This window comes from Lytechinus variegatus, chromosome 13, assembly GCF_018143015.1.
Source record: "Lytechinus variegatus isolate NC3 chromosome 13, Lvar_3.0, whole genome shotgun sequence".
In the NCBI taxonomy this organism is placed as follows: domain Eukaryota; kingdom Metazoa; phylum Echinodermata; class Echinoidea; order Temnopleuroida; family Toxopneustidae; genus Lytechinus; species Lytechinus variegatus.
Window position 1 is genome coordinate 24463080 of NC_054752.1, and position 15382 is coordinate 24478461.

General features: G+C 37.3%; 1 protein-coding gene across 1 annotated transcript; it reads right to left on the minus strand.

The window, feature by feature from the left end:
* Positions 1-384: 384 nt before the first annotated feature.
* LOC121426210 (L-galactose dehydrogenase-like) lies at positions 385-12993 on the minus strand. The gene is made up of 8 exons (XM_041622426.1): positions 12877-12993; positions 10371-10522; positions 8271-8432; positions 6755-6885; positions 4336-4438; positions 3149-3366; positions 1444-1530; positions 385-637 (listed from the first exon to the last, which is right to left on the minus strand). The coding sequence occupies exons 1-8, from the start codon at positions 12980-12982 to the stop codon at positions 541-543; spliced, it is 1056 nt and encodes a 351-aa protein (XP_041478360.1). The 5' UTR covers positions 12983-12993; the 3' UTR covers positions 385-540.
* Between the last annotated feature and the right edge of the window lie 2389 nt (positions 12994-15382).

Here is a 15382-nt window from a genome sequence, read left to right on the forward strand (position 1 = left end):
TTTCTAATTTTCCTAAAATATGTGTTGTAATATAAAAAAATTGCATACTTTTTAAGAGTGTTCCTACACTAAAAATATTGAAATTCAAGGACAGTAAAGTTATGGCTCTAATTGAAAAAAAAGAGCTCACTGAGCTCACAATTTTGGAGTACATGTATATATATATATAAAGGTGTAATGTTAAATAACCCCTTCAATGAAAAAAATGTCCATCCAGGTAAGATTCTTGAAAAAAGAGAACATTCTGTTTATTTTTACTATTAGAGATAGAAAAGCATCTATCCATACTCTCTCAATTATAAAGACATTACCCATAATGCCATGAGGTCATTTTGAAATCCACATAGATAAAGCAATTGCAATAAAAAAAAATTAACCATTTTTTTCAAATTTGATTTTGATCAAACTTTCACTTCAACCCATTTCTCATTTTCGACATTTCAGAAGAAATTACCACTTGAACCGGTTTCCACATGAAAAGAAGCTGATTAGATTGATCAGTACTGTCCTCTGAAGGTGTCTTCAAGTCCTTTGATTGCTTCAACCCTGTAGCTCTGTTTGCCTTGCTTTAAGCTTCCTCCGGTACTTAGCAACCTCAACCCCTTCCCAGGTTCGACTCACCCCTTTAGGGAAGAATCTGTAAAAAGAAAAGAAACATCACATAAAGAGCAAAATAAACACTCATTCATCGTGATGATGATGAAAATGGGATGGTGGTAGTGGTGAAGATGATGATCATGATGATGATGGTGATGATGACGATGGTGATGAAGGTCATTATCGTGATGATGGAAATGTTGATGATGATGATAACTACATAAATGATGATGGTGATATGAGGAGGAATAGGATAATGATGATGATGGTGATGATGAAAAGATAAGATGAAGAGGATGATGCAGTGATGATGATGATGATAATGATGATGATAATGGTGATGACAGTGATGATGATGATGATAGCAATGCTGGTGATGTGATGACGACGACAATGAAAGTGTTCAAACACATGTCATCTTGATAGTAGAAAACTTTTAATAAAAAATAGAACTAAAGAATTCATTGAAAACTCAAATGGCTATTTTTTAGGGAAAACCTGCCTTGATATCCAATTAATTTGAATTAATATAGTGTAACCATCAAAGCGAATTAGTCTAGATTTCATTAGAATTGGATATTAAAATAATGATAATTTCTTTCAAAGATTTTGCTCATTAAAGTTCAATTTATTGATTCAAATGATATTTCATTATGGATTTGGCCTTTTTAAGAGTATAGTAAAATTACATTTGAGTAGGGAGGAGATGTATGTGTTTATTTATCTGTCAGTGTTTGTGATCAGCATCCATAGGGCAGTACATGTATATCCTCTGAGCAAAAAAAGATAGAAAGATTCATTTCTGGAGAAAAAAAAACCGAACAAAACATCTGCTATCAAACTTACTCCTTTTGGATTTCCTGCAAGACTTCCTCCTCTTCTTTCCTGAGTTTGTTGTGTAGTACTTCCATATTGCGCTCCAGAAACAAAGGTCTGTTTGGAAAAGAAATATCATAGTACTCTTAATGAAATATAGAGCCGTCTGCACCAGCCCGAGTTTTCAAATTAGCACGCTATTTCTGATCGGGCAAATTATCCTGATCTAAACAAACTCGAGATTGTTTGTAATGGAGATGCAATTATCGCGCTAGTTCGTAGGATTAATCTCGAGATTGCAATCCCAAGTCAACTTGGGATTATTTGCAAAATAGCGCGCTATTTCACAAATTTTCCTGCTAATTCGCAGGTGCAGACCGAGACGCACTCGGGATTATTTATTCACATCGTCAGACCATTATGCATTGATGCCTTGCTCGAACAGGAATCGCTCTTCTTGCGATGGTGGAGACGGGGTTTCTTGAATCTCAAGATTAATTGCAAAGAGGGCCGATTGGGCTAAAATCTTTGGCCATTGCAGCATCGCCTTATAAGCACTTTTCTGATAAAATACGAAGGGTAACATTATGAGCATACATGTACAATAAAATCCAAGTAAAGACAAAATATGGCAATGGATTTAAAGCATTAACAAATAATCATATTCCACCTTTATAGCACTTATTGCACATGAACAATGTTTCTAAGTGCTTCAGTAGATAAATCATTCCACCAGTCATTGGATTGTTGATTGCCCGCATACAGTGTATGCACAATCTCCACTCCCTGGGGAGTATTTCAGCAATGAAACGTCAATATGCCATAACTGCTAAGCTGATAACATTGATGTTCACAGCCTACCAGGTACCCATCTAACACACGGTTGAAGAGTGGCAAAGTGTGGATTGATGCCTTGCCAATGGGTGCTAATCCTTGATGGGATTTGAACTCACAACCATTTGATTACAAGGCAAGAGTCAGTATCGCTACATCGCGATACTCCAACTTGGAAAAAAAAAAGAAAAAAAAGAAGAGGGTCATCAACAACAAATTTTTTTTTGGGGGGGGACCGTCCCCCCCTCGTCAAATTTAGGGGGGACACGTCCCCCGTCTATGCTCCTAGCTGACCAGGCTCCCTTTGGGGATGACAACCCTAGCTTGCATCCGCATGAGCTGTGAAGGTGGGAACCCTGTTTCAGTCCCAGGAGCAAGTGGCTTCGGTCCCCGACTATATTTGGTTTGGGTTGACCACCCATTCCATTCAAATACTATTGTCACATTACTAGTACATTTAATATGCATGTCATTATGGCTTATCATGTGGCAGTCATGGGCCATTTTATGATGCCAACAGGTTTTTTTCAAAGCAATATTAATACACTGTCCCACATATGACTTTATGTGTTAGTGACCATCAGAATTATTGGTTTTTAGCTAAGATTTCATGATTTCACAAAGATAAGTTTAATTAATATACCAGAAGTAGATCAATGATAATATTCTGACCATAACCTTTATCTAAGAGACTTTGTCATGAAATAATCATTTGCTGCAAGTACTATCTTTCACCTTTAAACTGTAATCAAGGTTTACAATATCAAGCTCGGCAGAAAATACTTTTGATGTACACAAACGTAATCCTTAAGAATTGCTGACCCTCCGTCTCACAGGAAGACCCCTCATTCACAAATCGAACTAAAGGGAAAAGTTCTTCAAACATTTCTTTGACCCTCACCTGTCCATACCGACTATGACGGTTGCTACCTTCCCTTGTGACAGAGAGTAATGTAAGGCTAGTTTAGAGATGTCCACACCATGTTCTTGACAGTACTTGGCAGCATTCCTGCAGGTGTCTCTGACGGCTTCAGAGGCAGGGTGCCAGACAGGAGGACCAAGGGATGTTAAGAGGGCCATAGAGAGAGGAGAAGCAGAGATCACACCAATACCTTTCTCCTATGAATACAAAGAAAAAGAGAATCAGATTGCATTTTAAAATGATAATCCAGAATCAGGGACTTGTTTTATGAAAGCATGACACCATAGCTGTGGAAAGCCAAGCTGGACAATATTTTGAATGCAGGCGCATGGAATTCGCAAGTGAAAAGCATACACAAACTATATATAATGATAAAAAGATCCATCAAAATTAGTATCATAATAAAATATGACATGAAAACATTTTGCTCAGGCTGAATATTTATTAAAGTCATATACAGTAATATTTGTTAAAGTCATATATTAAAGTCACATACAGTATACATTTATTTAGGGTGAGTTTTATGGTAAAAAGATCCATCAAAATTACTGTCATAATAAAATATGAAATGAAAACATTTTGTTCAGGCTGAATATTTATTAAAGTCATATACAGTATACACATTTTTACCTGCAGTGCATATGACTTCTAATACAATACAAAAAATAATATCTCATACAAGTATTATCACTCTTGAGTGGCCAACAGAAATACGGCCAATGTTGCCCTCTGTTTTGTACAGTATTCCTATGGGCAAAGCCCTGGGAGGGCAACATTGCAAATGTTTACCCTGTTGGTCTTGGATGAAAAGTAGCGAGTGAAATATGACAATTATTGATCTGCTAAAATGCCTTATATAGGCATTAATAAGTAATGCTACTGGAAATAAAATTGCTTTATGGTATACAAAGTCATTATCTCAGTTTTCCTGGCCTGACAGCTGTCCAAGGCTTGCCCGAAGAATATCTTGCCGATACATCTGATTTGCTTCCCCCAGAGAAGTCTCTATTACAGCTATTTCCATTGCTTCTCACAAATCAATTTCCCATGAGAGAAAGAAACCCATATAAGATTAAAGAATACTAGTACACCGATTCTTAGATGAAGGTGTGTTAAAATGAACAGTGCCACATCCGTTTGAAATGAATTCTTCTCTTAGAACCTACCTCAAAGAATGCTATATGATCAAGCAAGGAAGAATCGTTGATATCAAGATGGCAATATGATAATACTGTATCAATCTTTACTGTACTCCGGTCTACAATCTCCCTGAAACACAGTAAAAACATAAATCTTCAGATAATATACAGACATGATAATGATCATACTACCACCACTAATAATACAAAAAAGTGGTTTCTTGTACAAATTTCATGAACGTGTGGAGCACCTCTGGTAGTCTCACCTGCATTGCTCAATTCAATATAGCAGAAATGTTGACTTTGAAAACAACTATAACAGAATAATTATTCCCCAAAATACAACATTCATATGATGATATACTATTTTCATTGACCCTAAATGATATATGACCTTGATCATGTGACCAAATACTTGTGCTAGATGATCAGTGATACTTAATGTCCACATTTTATGAACTATATCCATAAACTTTCAAAGTTATGATGGCAATTCAACAAATACCCCCAACATGACCAAGGTTCAGTGACCCTAAATGACCTTTGACTTTGATCATGTGACCTGAAACTCAGGCATGGTGTTCGGTAATGCTTGCTTACCCTTCTGTCCAAGTTTCATGAACCAAGTCTATATACTTTTGAAGTTACGATGACATGTCAAAAACTTAACCTTGGTTAAGGTTTCAATGTTGATTCCCCTTACCTGGTCTAAGTTCATTGACCCTATTGTTTAACCTTGGTCATGTGAACTGAAACTTAACAAGGAAGTTCAGTAATATCTGACTAGCAGTATGTCCAATTTTCATGAACTAGATCCATTTATGATAAAATTTAACTTAAGATTTAAACGTTGACGCCTGTAGTCTCACTCTGCTATCTAGGCAAGACAAAAATGATTTTCTAAAGTGCTAGTAATGTGTACATAAAGACAAAGTCAGCAACCATATACATTGGATAACATCTGCAGTAAATGTATTCTCTATAGCCTCGATCAGACAGAAGAAAAAGCCCAAAAATTTGGTTCCACGACATTTGCTCTACCTGAAAATCCACACATTAAAGCCAATCATAAACCGTTCTCACTACCATCCTAAAACTAGTTTAGTGGAAATTAGGTTAATGTGTAATGAACACGGTTGAAGCAAACCGATTCATAAAGCCACCTCGCTATGTAGTTTTAAGATTGCTTTTGTCATGTTAAACTTGTTTTAGCGTAAGTGAGGACACAACCGTTCTTTGGGAAGTGATCTTTGCTCATTTTGAGCCTGCTACTCTACACACTGTGTGTAGAATGCCTACGATGCGGTTTTGAATTTTGTGCGGAATGTGTCACTCCACTGAGAGCGCTTCCATAGCAATAAGATCAAGTTACATGAAGTGATTTTGAAAACCACTTTCGGGTGATCAAATGGGAACACTAGCAAAGCCATCTTCCAAACTGGTTTCCTGTAAACTAGTTTTAGAAAGTGTAATGAGAACAGGGTCATAAACTTCAAACCAAACTCTCATCTTTATCTTAATCTTCACATTCTCAAAGAAAAGCCCTACCACAACCCCTATCTTCACTCTATATCTTTAGAGAAAATATGGGAGGAGCTATTGTCGCAGGATGAAATGTTGCATCATGTTGGCAAACATTGTGATAACCTACCCTATTAGAAACTTGACATACATTTAATATGCCAACTCTCAAAAGAAAATTTATTGTAGTGCTCTTATTATCGGTGATTGCCTGCTGGAAGTCTTTTGTACGAAAATTTGTTCCGAATCATGGTTGATAAAAGGAAAACAACAACTAGAGCAAGACAAGAGTGTTTTTACAGTACATTTACCTTAAAAAATGCAAAGAACACCCAAAGAAACACAACATATGTAAAGGTGGATGTTGCTTCGGTCCTGCTGTAGTCTTGCCACATTCGGAACACGACTGCTTATATCTAGATGTTGTTTGAAGGTTTGCATGGTGGCATGTACAATTGCTGATGTGGTTTACGGTACACCATGTGGAGTGTTATAGGAACAGTGGATAGAAGAAGAGAAGAAGTGGATAGGCGAGAAAGTGGAGATTTGAGAGTAGAGTATTCTTTCTTGAAAATAGTCCTGAAAAGGACTGTAAACCAGAAGGAATGTTGAGTGAGAACAGCTTGAGTAGTAGAGCTGATGAGGAGATGCTGGCTTGAGTCGGCGAGTAGAGATGATGAGTAGTAGAGAGACTCGACGTTTCGACTGTCCGTCTTCCTGAAGACGGACAGTCAACCTGTCCGAAACGTCGAGTCTCTCTACTACTCATCATCTCTACTTGCTTATATCTAGCATAAGAGCACAGATTTTGCTGCAGCCTCTGCCTAGAGTATAGGCTACCCTTACCCAAGCAGATAGATTAGATACCCACTGACACCAATCAATCTAGCTTTTAACACTTTACTTGAAAACACTTAATACTTACCTTAGTGTATTGATTGGATAACCAGTGATACCAATAAATTTAGCTTTCCCGGCCTCCTTGATCTTTTGTAGAGCTGGAAGAGTCTCATTCAAAATAATCTCAAGATTTTCAGCAAATTCAACATCATGTACCTAGGGAAAGAAGACAAATTATTCATTTTTAGAGTAAATTCAAATGGTGATATGGATCCCAATCAAACGATTGGCTGAAATCAATCACATGACCAGTCATTTAAATTACAATGCAGGGGGTTGTTTCACAAAGATTTAAGAATGACTTAGAGTCGCACTTAAAAGCCTAGTTGCACGTGGTATAAAAGCCATAACTGTATTGGTCAGATCATGCAAAAAAGGACACGCACTATTGATCAATTAGATTGCACATTGTATTTAAGATACGCGTCAGCATTTAAATGAGATTTAAGTTATACTTAAATCTTTGTGAATCATCCCTCAGGATATATATTTGCTAGTAACTGGTACTATTGTTTTTTTATGATACACACATGTTTCAAGACACCCAACACTCACAGATTGAAGTCAAGCATTAAGACTGAATCATTCAACGTGACCTCTTTGTTTGAGTGATTGCCAATGTCTCAGCCTCAGAAACAGACACTGAGAAACTAAACAATAGCATCAAAGACACAGGACACACAATCACTGTTCAAGGCATGTCTTTAAAAGGGAGAGTTGCAAGAACACACTTGCAATCAATTGCAAATTTAAGATGCAAATTTACAAGAGAAAGATCAATTAAAAAAAAAGAAAGAAAATCAATTCACATTTGGTGAAGCAAGAAGCAGACCATCAATCAACTGTAATTTGAATGACTGTCAATTGATTTGGGGACCTGAAACATCCCGGTAATGTCATGCTCCCGAGACAATTGCTCAGGACTCTACTAATAGAAAATACAAAGTTAGGATTAGGGTTGTGCAATTTTTGGTTCAGAATGATAAGTTAGGTTATGGTTGGAAACCTCAGTTTACCCCCCATTCCATGCTCTGTAATGACATGAACAAAACGTGTATTAATGAAATTGCTAATAGTGCACTTGGCAAACATGCTAAGCACTGCAAACATATTTTAATGGCATAATTCTGAACTTAGGCACAATTTGGTTTCATTGGATTTTATTTTGATTTTATTTTTATTTTATTATCACTACAGGTACATGTAGTTTGCAGGATTCATTTTTTGGGGGGATTGAAAATTGTTTTCCCTGAAATTTGATGAATTTTGTGTTCTTCATAAATTTCTGTGAAAATTTAATGTATCACTAAAACCTGGGGACTCTCGGGTAGGTTCGAGTTTATAGCCTTTATTTTTTTATGGTGGATTCTCCTTAGGAGCAAATTTTGCAGGAGCAATTTTCATGGAACAATGAAAACACCAAACACTGCCATTTTGGATTAAGATAAGATGAGTTATTGAAGTGGCATGATATCTTTGGTCAAAAAGCAGATTGAAAGTGTTTTTGAAAGTCGTATGAACATGAAAGAAAGCTGAATTACCTGTATGATATCGACACAGCTAAGGCCAAGCCTAGACAGACTCTCATCCACGCTCCGCGTCACTCTTTCAGCAGAAAAATCAAACATGCGCTCCACGTCTTTCTCGTACCGCCCCACCTTCGTAGAAATGTAATAGCTGCTTCGTGGTACATCCTTCAAAATCTGGTGAAAAAGAAAAGAAGATTGGAATGGATATAACATGCTCCGTAACACAAAGGCTTGCAATGAATTGCAAATATGAAAGAATACTTCTGATTGGTTCCTGGTCAGTAATTTCTGCCAAATTTGCATGTAAACTTGATCTTGATTGGTCAGTTCATTTAGCGATTGATTGCCAATCTTCAGATCCCAGGAGTAACTACACTTTTTAGGCAATGGTTTGTGCTGAATTATGCAAGCAGAAAATGTCAAAAATTTTGTTTACACTGCATTATAATACAACAAGTATATTATGCTTCTTACATGTGTGTTTACTGTGCTATTTCCTACAGTAAAATTATACCCGAATGAAGAATATGGGGTTTAGAGTCATGAATATGGGTCCTAGCGTTGAGTGTTGTGGCCCAGTGGATTAGTCTGCTGACTATGAAATGACGGCAGTGGGTTCGAATCCCAGCCATGGCATAGTTTTCTTCAGCAAGAAATTTATCCACATTGTGCTGCACTTGACCGAGGTGAGGTAAATGGGTACCCGGTAAAAAGAAATTCCTTCAAATGAGTGTGTGTTGTTAAAGTATTTATGGCCCCCAAGCTAAAGCCAGGGTAATAATATCCAAGTACTTTGGAGGCAAATAGAGACGTTATCATCATAATGTTATATGTGATATGCGCTATCAAGAACTGTTTATGATTATCATCATCTTTTATTAAGATCTTCAGGAACTGATATTTTGACTGAACAGAAGGAAAGAAGATGAACTACTAGAAAAATAAACAAAAGAATACACAAAGGTGGTTTTTAAAACTGTCAGTTGAACCCATGGCTTATGCAGATTTCCTGCACAAATAACGCTTTACTGTGTACGGGTACAAACATGTAGTCCAATGTGGAAGAGTCATGGTGTAGTGGTTCTGACTCTGGCCTTGTAAACAGAGGGTAGTGTGTTCGAATCCCACTGCGGTCTAGCGTCCTTTGGCAAGGCGTTAATCCACACTTTGCCACTCTCGACCCAGGTGCTAAATGGGGACCCGGTAGGATGCGAAAGATACTGTATGTTTGATTTTGCCGGCGCCATAATGTGGCTGCGAGGAATGCAAGGAATGCACCCCAGGAGTGGAAATTGTGCACTTTTCGTGCCAATGACTGGGGTAATAACATGCTGTAATACCCTTTTGGCCATTCTGGGAAAAGCGCTTTATAAAAATTGGCTATTATTAATGCTGATGCTCACTTTTGTTGCCATGGATGAAAACTCCATTTCATTCAGGAGTCCACTGTTTTGAATTAATGAATCCACTGTTTAAGCTAAGATTAGACCAAATTCATAGTAGACCAATTGGTTTCAGCCATGATGGTTTTCTACAATCTTAAAATCAGCCAATGTGCTTGTGGATAGTTGATATTTCTTCTAGTGCCTATTCCAAGGAACACAAAGGCCCAAATTCACAAAGGTGGTTTTTAAAACCCACAGTTGAGTCCATGGTTATGCAGAACTCCTGTACATATTACGCTTATTTTACCGCGTATATTAAACAATGTCAAATGCTGATGCGCGCTTTTGTCAGTGTGCCATATTGATGCCTGTCGCTATGGTTATCCATGCTATCATGAGTCCACTGTTTTGAATTAATAAGTAAACTCTTCAAACAATGGACTCATGAATAAAATAGCGTATCTTACCATTGTAACAGGCATCAGTTTGGCGCAATCTGACAAAAGCACACATCAGCATTGGACATTTTTTTATACACATGCCCGGTACGTGCTAAATTAAGCGTTATTCATACAGGAAATCTGCATAAACCATGGATTCAACCATGAGTTTTCAGAACCACCTCTGTGTATTCAGGCCAAAGTGCTTTGAGATGCCATCGTCGGTCAGCATATAAAAAATAAACAAATGACCGGGCAGATAACCTGGCAGTCAGGCAAATACATACATTTCCTAGTTTTTCTTCTGATTTTCCCTGTCCATACCAAGGAGCCGTGTCAATGTAGTTGATACCACTCTTCAATGCTTTCAGGACACAGGCCTCATGTTCCTCGTCACTGGGCATCTCGACGGTGTATGGGTTTCCTAATGGTGAAGCACCTGAAATAGCATGCAAAGTTACATGTTCAGTTTATTTATTCATTTCTAAAAAAAAGAGGCAATGAATAAAGAGACACTGTACATTAAAAAATTCACTATGAACATCAATAATTTAAAATGTAAACATGGAAAAAAAAGTTAAAATGAATACAATGATATTCATGAATAATTACATGTAGGCCCAGTAGCGGATCGTGACCCACTGGAGACATAGCATCAGGGGGCACTGCAATGTTCACAAACAATGCAGTGCCCCCCAATGCTTTGTCTCCTCTGGGTCACGGTCCGCTACTGTGTAGGCCTGTGTACAGTAATAATATGAGAAATGAAGAGGAGGACTTGCATCAAAGCCAATAGACCAGTTCGTAGTTACTTCATGGGCAATTTTGGTCAAATGACCTTTCATTTCTTTCATCATGATAGGCAGATTTCAAAGCAAGATATTACGTAAGCTAGCCTTACATAGCAGGATGAAGAAATTGAATAGACCAGGTGACTAGAATAGCATACCAATGAACACTTAATGAAGGTATTTGTTGCATTCCTACTTTGAATGCATATCTTAGCATGTTGCACAATGTACTTGACAAATTGTGAAATACCAGTCGTTCGTGAAAGCATTGTTGTTTTTTGTGGATGTAAATGGAAACGACAATTCAAAAGAATATATGAATAATCAAGACATCAAAGTTGGTGCTTATCTCATTAGATTTTAAAGCACCATTTCACTTCAGTGCAAATGACCTTCTTCTGATCATGCGTAGAATCTTTTGATCATGCGCAGAAAGGAACTACGAACTGGCTTATAGTGGCCTTGTGAGTTGTGAGGTAAAGTCTCCTTAAATAATAAGTGATTATTTTGAGGCTACTTAGTATATATAATTATCAAAGCAAATATGAAAACTTAGGTTACAAAAGCAAATGAATTAAGAAAACGGACATACAGTATAAGATATTAAAGCCAAAAAATGTATAGCAAATCATCTATAACATGTATAGTAGTTTCTGCATAGACTGACCTTCCACAAGTTGAATAATCAAAGAAGTCAAAAGAATTATTTCAGACCAAAATATGCAGAACAAATAACATCTTCTTTGTAGGATTTTGTCAAGAACACATTTTTGTGGTGAATGTGGTCCCAAGAGATTTAGGCAGAGTCATCATAGTAGGAAAAGATGGAAATAAAGTGAGCTAAATCAAATTCTTCTCATATTTAAGAAGAATATCAAGAAGCGGTTCAATAGGATTACTCTCCAAAGAACATCCTCAAATTCATGATAGCACAAAATCAAAGGGTGGGGGAGGGTCACTGTTTTAAAAGGTGGACACCAGGCTTTTACACAAGAACTAAATCGAGTGGTGTTTCACGGCAAGGCCAAGTAAAGTGCATACAGTAAAGTAGTGGCATATCTCGCAAGATTAAACACAATACTATTTGAGGGCCATGTTGCTTTTGCACAATAGCCCCCCCCCCCTCAAAACTAATATGGCTGGATCTGGTCCTGGCAAAAAGGGCATCAAAATGCTAAAATCAGAGGGAAAGGGCTTTTTTTTCAACAGCAACCAGCAACTTTGGATACGCTGCCTTCAACATCTAAACAAATTGGGATTTTCCTTTTTTATAGTTTCCAGGGCACTTTTATTTCGGGGGCTAAATAGCCCCCCAGCCACCATGTAATTTCCAGCCACCATGTCATTTCTTTCCCTGCTAGAAGAGTAGGGCCTAAAGATCACATACATGTATTTCATCTATCATAAAAAGAAGGATTCCAGGGCACTTTTATTTTGGGGGCTAAATAGCCCCCCAGCCACCATGTAATTTCCAGCCACCATGTCATGTCTTTCCCTGCTAGAAGAGTAGGGCCTAAAGATCACATACATGTATTTCATCTATCATAAAAAGAAGGATATTTTAGTTTTATTTTGGGTGGGGGAAATATCAATAATGACTTGTTTCAGTATTTCTGAGATGGATGATTACTTGTTTAGTACACGAAAAAAATAATAAGTTTTTTTTTTTTTTCGGGGGCTACTTTTCAAATCAACTGCTTCAAACTGCTATATTGGATAAGCTTTAGCATTGCAGTGTATGAGGCTCTTCCAGGGCACTTTTGAGAATTTGGGGGTGAAATCGTCCTGATGGTCCTGAGCCCCCCCCCTCCCTGTAATTTTTTCCCTGTTGTTAAGGGTCCATTTTGAAAATCTATGTATCAGAACAATGTCAACCTGACAGTGCCCCCACACCCTCTTGAAAATATATTTTAAATTGTTTGATGAAAGAGGTATACAGGCATCAAGACTATCAATGTGTACAACTACACACATGTATGCATTCCACAAACAGGGAACTTACCAAAACCAATGGAAGAGAGTTTCATACCGGTGTTACCGAGAGGCGTATAGCACATCTTTTCAACCATGCCGAGGTCATGGAATCCCTCGATGTAGGTGGATGCCATACTAAAGAAGGGTTTTTAATCTGAAATGTATGAAACCAAAAGAAAACTAAAATAGCTGCATACGGAAAAAGTTATGAAAAAATATTTTGAAAAACACACGGATCTCTTAGGCCCGTTTCTCTAAGCCGTTATCTTGTCTAACAAGTATTTTACATTAAATCGGATATGCACCTGTAATGCCTACTTTTCTGCTATTAACCATTTCGCAATGTGCTCTTTGCCAAGTTCGGGGACAACAACCTGACCAAATATTTAAACACTCTACTTCAATTTCGAGAAATTATAATCTTACACAATCAATCTTGAAATTTAATACTGCAAAACAAGGGGGCTAGATAATTCAATATTAATAAGAACAGAAATTAAGGTGGTTTGGTAAAACATAGATAAATCCTGCATTTAAAAATAGTAACATTATTGATAAGAATTATGCCACTTTGAGCCATCCATAACCAAACTTGCATTCTTTATTTTCAGACCCTTGCCATGGCCTTATCAACATTCTATCTCTCTTTCTATGCATAGAATTAGATCAATTCTACACAAACCTATGGTTGGGTGCCAACAGCTTCAAATCATTTCTTATGCCAAGACTATTTTGATGTTTGGATTCACATAAAGCTTATGAGTAAACTTGGAAAATTCAATGTTCAGTGGGTATAGATCTACACAAAAACAAATGCACAACAGCAAACATGGCCAGCGCCAATTTCTCACTGCAATCGCCTCCCTGGGGGAGAGGGGCTGCACCAAAACAAAAATTGGGGATTCTGGCAGTACATGTAAACAATGGTCTTAAAATGGGAGTCTAAGGAACTGCTTTAGTGCATGTATCTATGATCGCTAAAAATGCAATAGGCCTACTCTGGAACAGCATAAATTTCTCCACCCTGTAACTATTTTGCACATGTAAATTTGTCTTTTTCTTGTATAATGTTGTTTCCAAAAATCTAGTTAAAATGATATTTTTATTTCAATATTTAAATCCAGTACATGTATTTGTATTTACAAAATATAACGTATCTATATATGTTTCACTCTACTTACAGGTATGCCAACTTCACTCTCCCTCTCCAAAAAACTCTTTCCCTCTCTGCCATTGGCCAATTGTTTAGCTCTACTTCCTTCTCTTTCTTTATTGGTCAATTATTTCCCACCTTAATAGGGGTATCATTAAAACTAATTCAGGTACCCACTGTAGGGAGTCCTTTGTATTTGGATGTGCACCATTGCACTTCTTTTGTTATGCTAGAGAGTGTCCAGTGACTCATGACACTGGCACAAGCAGGGACATTTGAATCCTTTTTGTTGAGGATGCCTGCAGGCTGCAGAAGAAGTTTGATTTTGAGGTGTAGAAGTAAGTTGATTTACTCTTATTTTAAAAAACTGAATGATTATTATCTTGATATTTTGTATTATTACTGTGATATATAATGCATGTTATATTCCAGTCATTCTCAATTACTTTTGTTAAAGGTCCACATTTCTTGTTGAGAATCTGTACTGCTCCACTAGCGCTAACAAGCGAAATATTTCTGAGGGGCCCCTGGTGGGCTCGAGGGAACGGAGCCCCTTGAAGCCTTGGAATATGAGGCTTTTTAAATGGCCAAGAGGGGATCTAATTAATATCCATACAAGAAACACAAAAGCAAACAAACTACACAATTTATTATTTTTTCAAATGATAAGTGACTTTTCACAGCAGACCAGTGATACCGCTAGTTCAAGAGGGCATGCACACATCACAGCAGGCAATACCTTGCAGCATTTCTCTTTCAAAACCTTGGATTTTAAATAATTGGCTTCGGAAACAAGTTTTGGATTTATATGTCTAAATGATATGTTTAATGATGAAAAGATATAATTCTATATTTACTTCATCCTATCAGCATTAATGAAGAAATGCAATTCATTACGTGATGATAATGTAAATCCGTTATTTGTTCACTATGAATTGTACTCTAGAAAGCGTAATTACATTATGTATAAATGCCTTGTAATATTCTATTTATTATTTGCTTGATTTTACCTTTATACCTTTATACCGCATCTACTGGAAAAATACAGTTGTGTCTGCAGTCAGGTTTCCAGGTCTATCTTGTACTGTACGTTGCCTTCCTAGCTTGGATAAATCGCTATCTGTGCTATTTGTCCTTTGCTGTGCCAATGCAGTGACTAGTACTAATCCCATGCATGAGCATAATGCCATGCAGACCAAAACTTGTCTAGTTTTGTTTTGAAGTGATTGACTGTTGATGCTGTGACTACTTCAGCAGGCAAAGAATTCCAGTCGCTCACCACTCTAACACTGAAGGTGTTTTGCCTCACACTCAACCTACTCCTTTTCAGAAAAAGCTTGTAAAGATGACCACGGGTTGCTTGAGTGGAAGCTGATGTGAA

Excerpts from the sequence above, each read along its gene's own strand:
- LOC121426210 (XM_041622426.1), bottom strand. The coding sequence starts at position 12,982 with ATGGCATCCACCTACATCGAGGGATTCCATGACCTCGGCATGGTTGAA. Across the intron at positions 8,433-10,370 it reads CAGAAGAAAAACTAGGAAAT|ATTTTGAAGGATGTACCACG; the intron begins GTATGTATTTGC and ends CTTTTTCACCAG. Across the intron at positions 6,886-8,270 it reads GCTGTGTCGATATCATACAG|GTACATGATGTTGAATTTGC; the intron begins GTAATTCAGCTT and ends TTCTTTCCCTAG.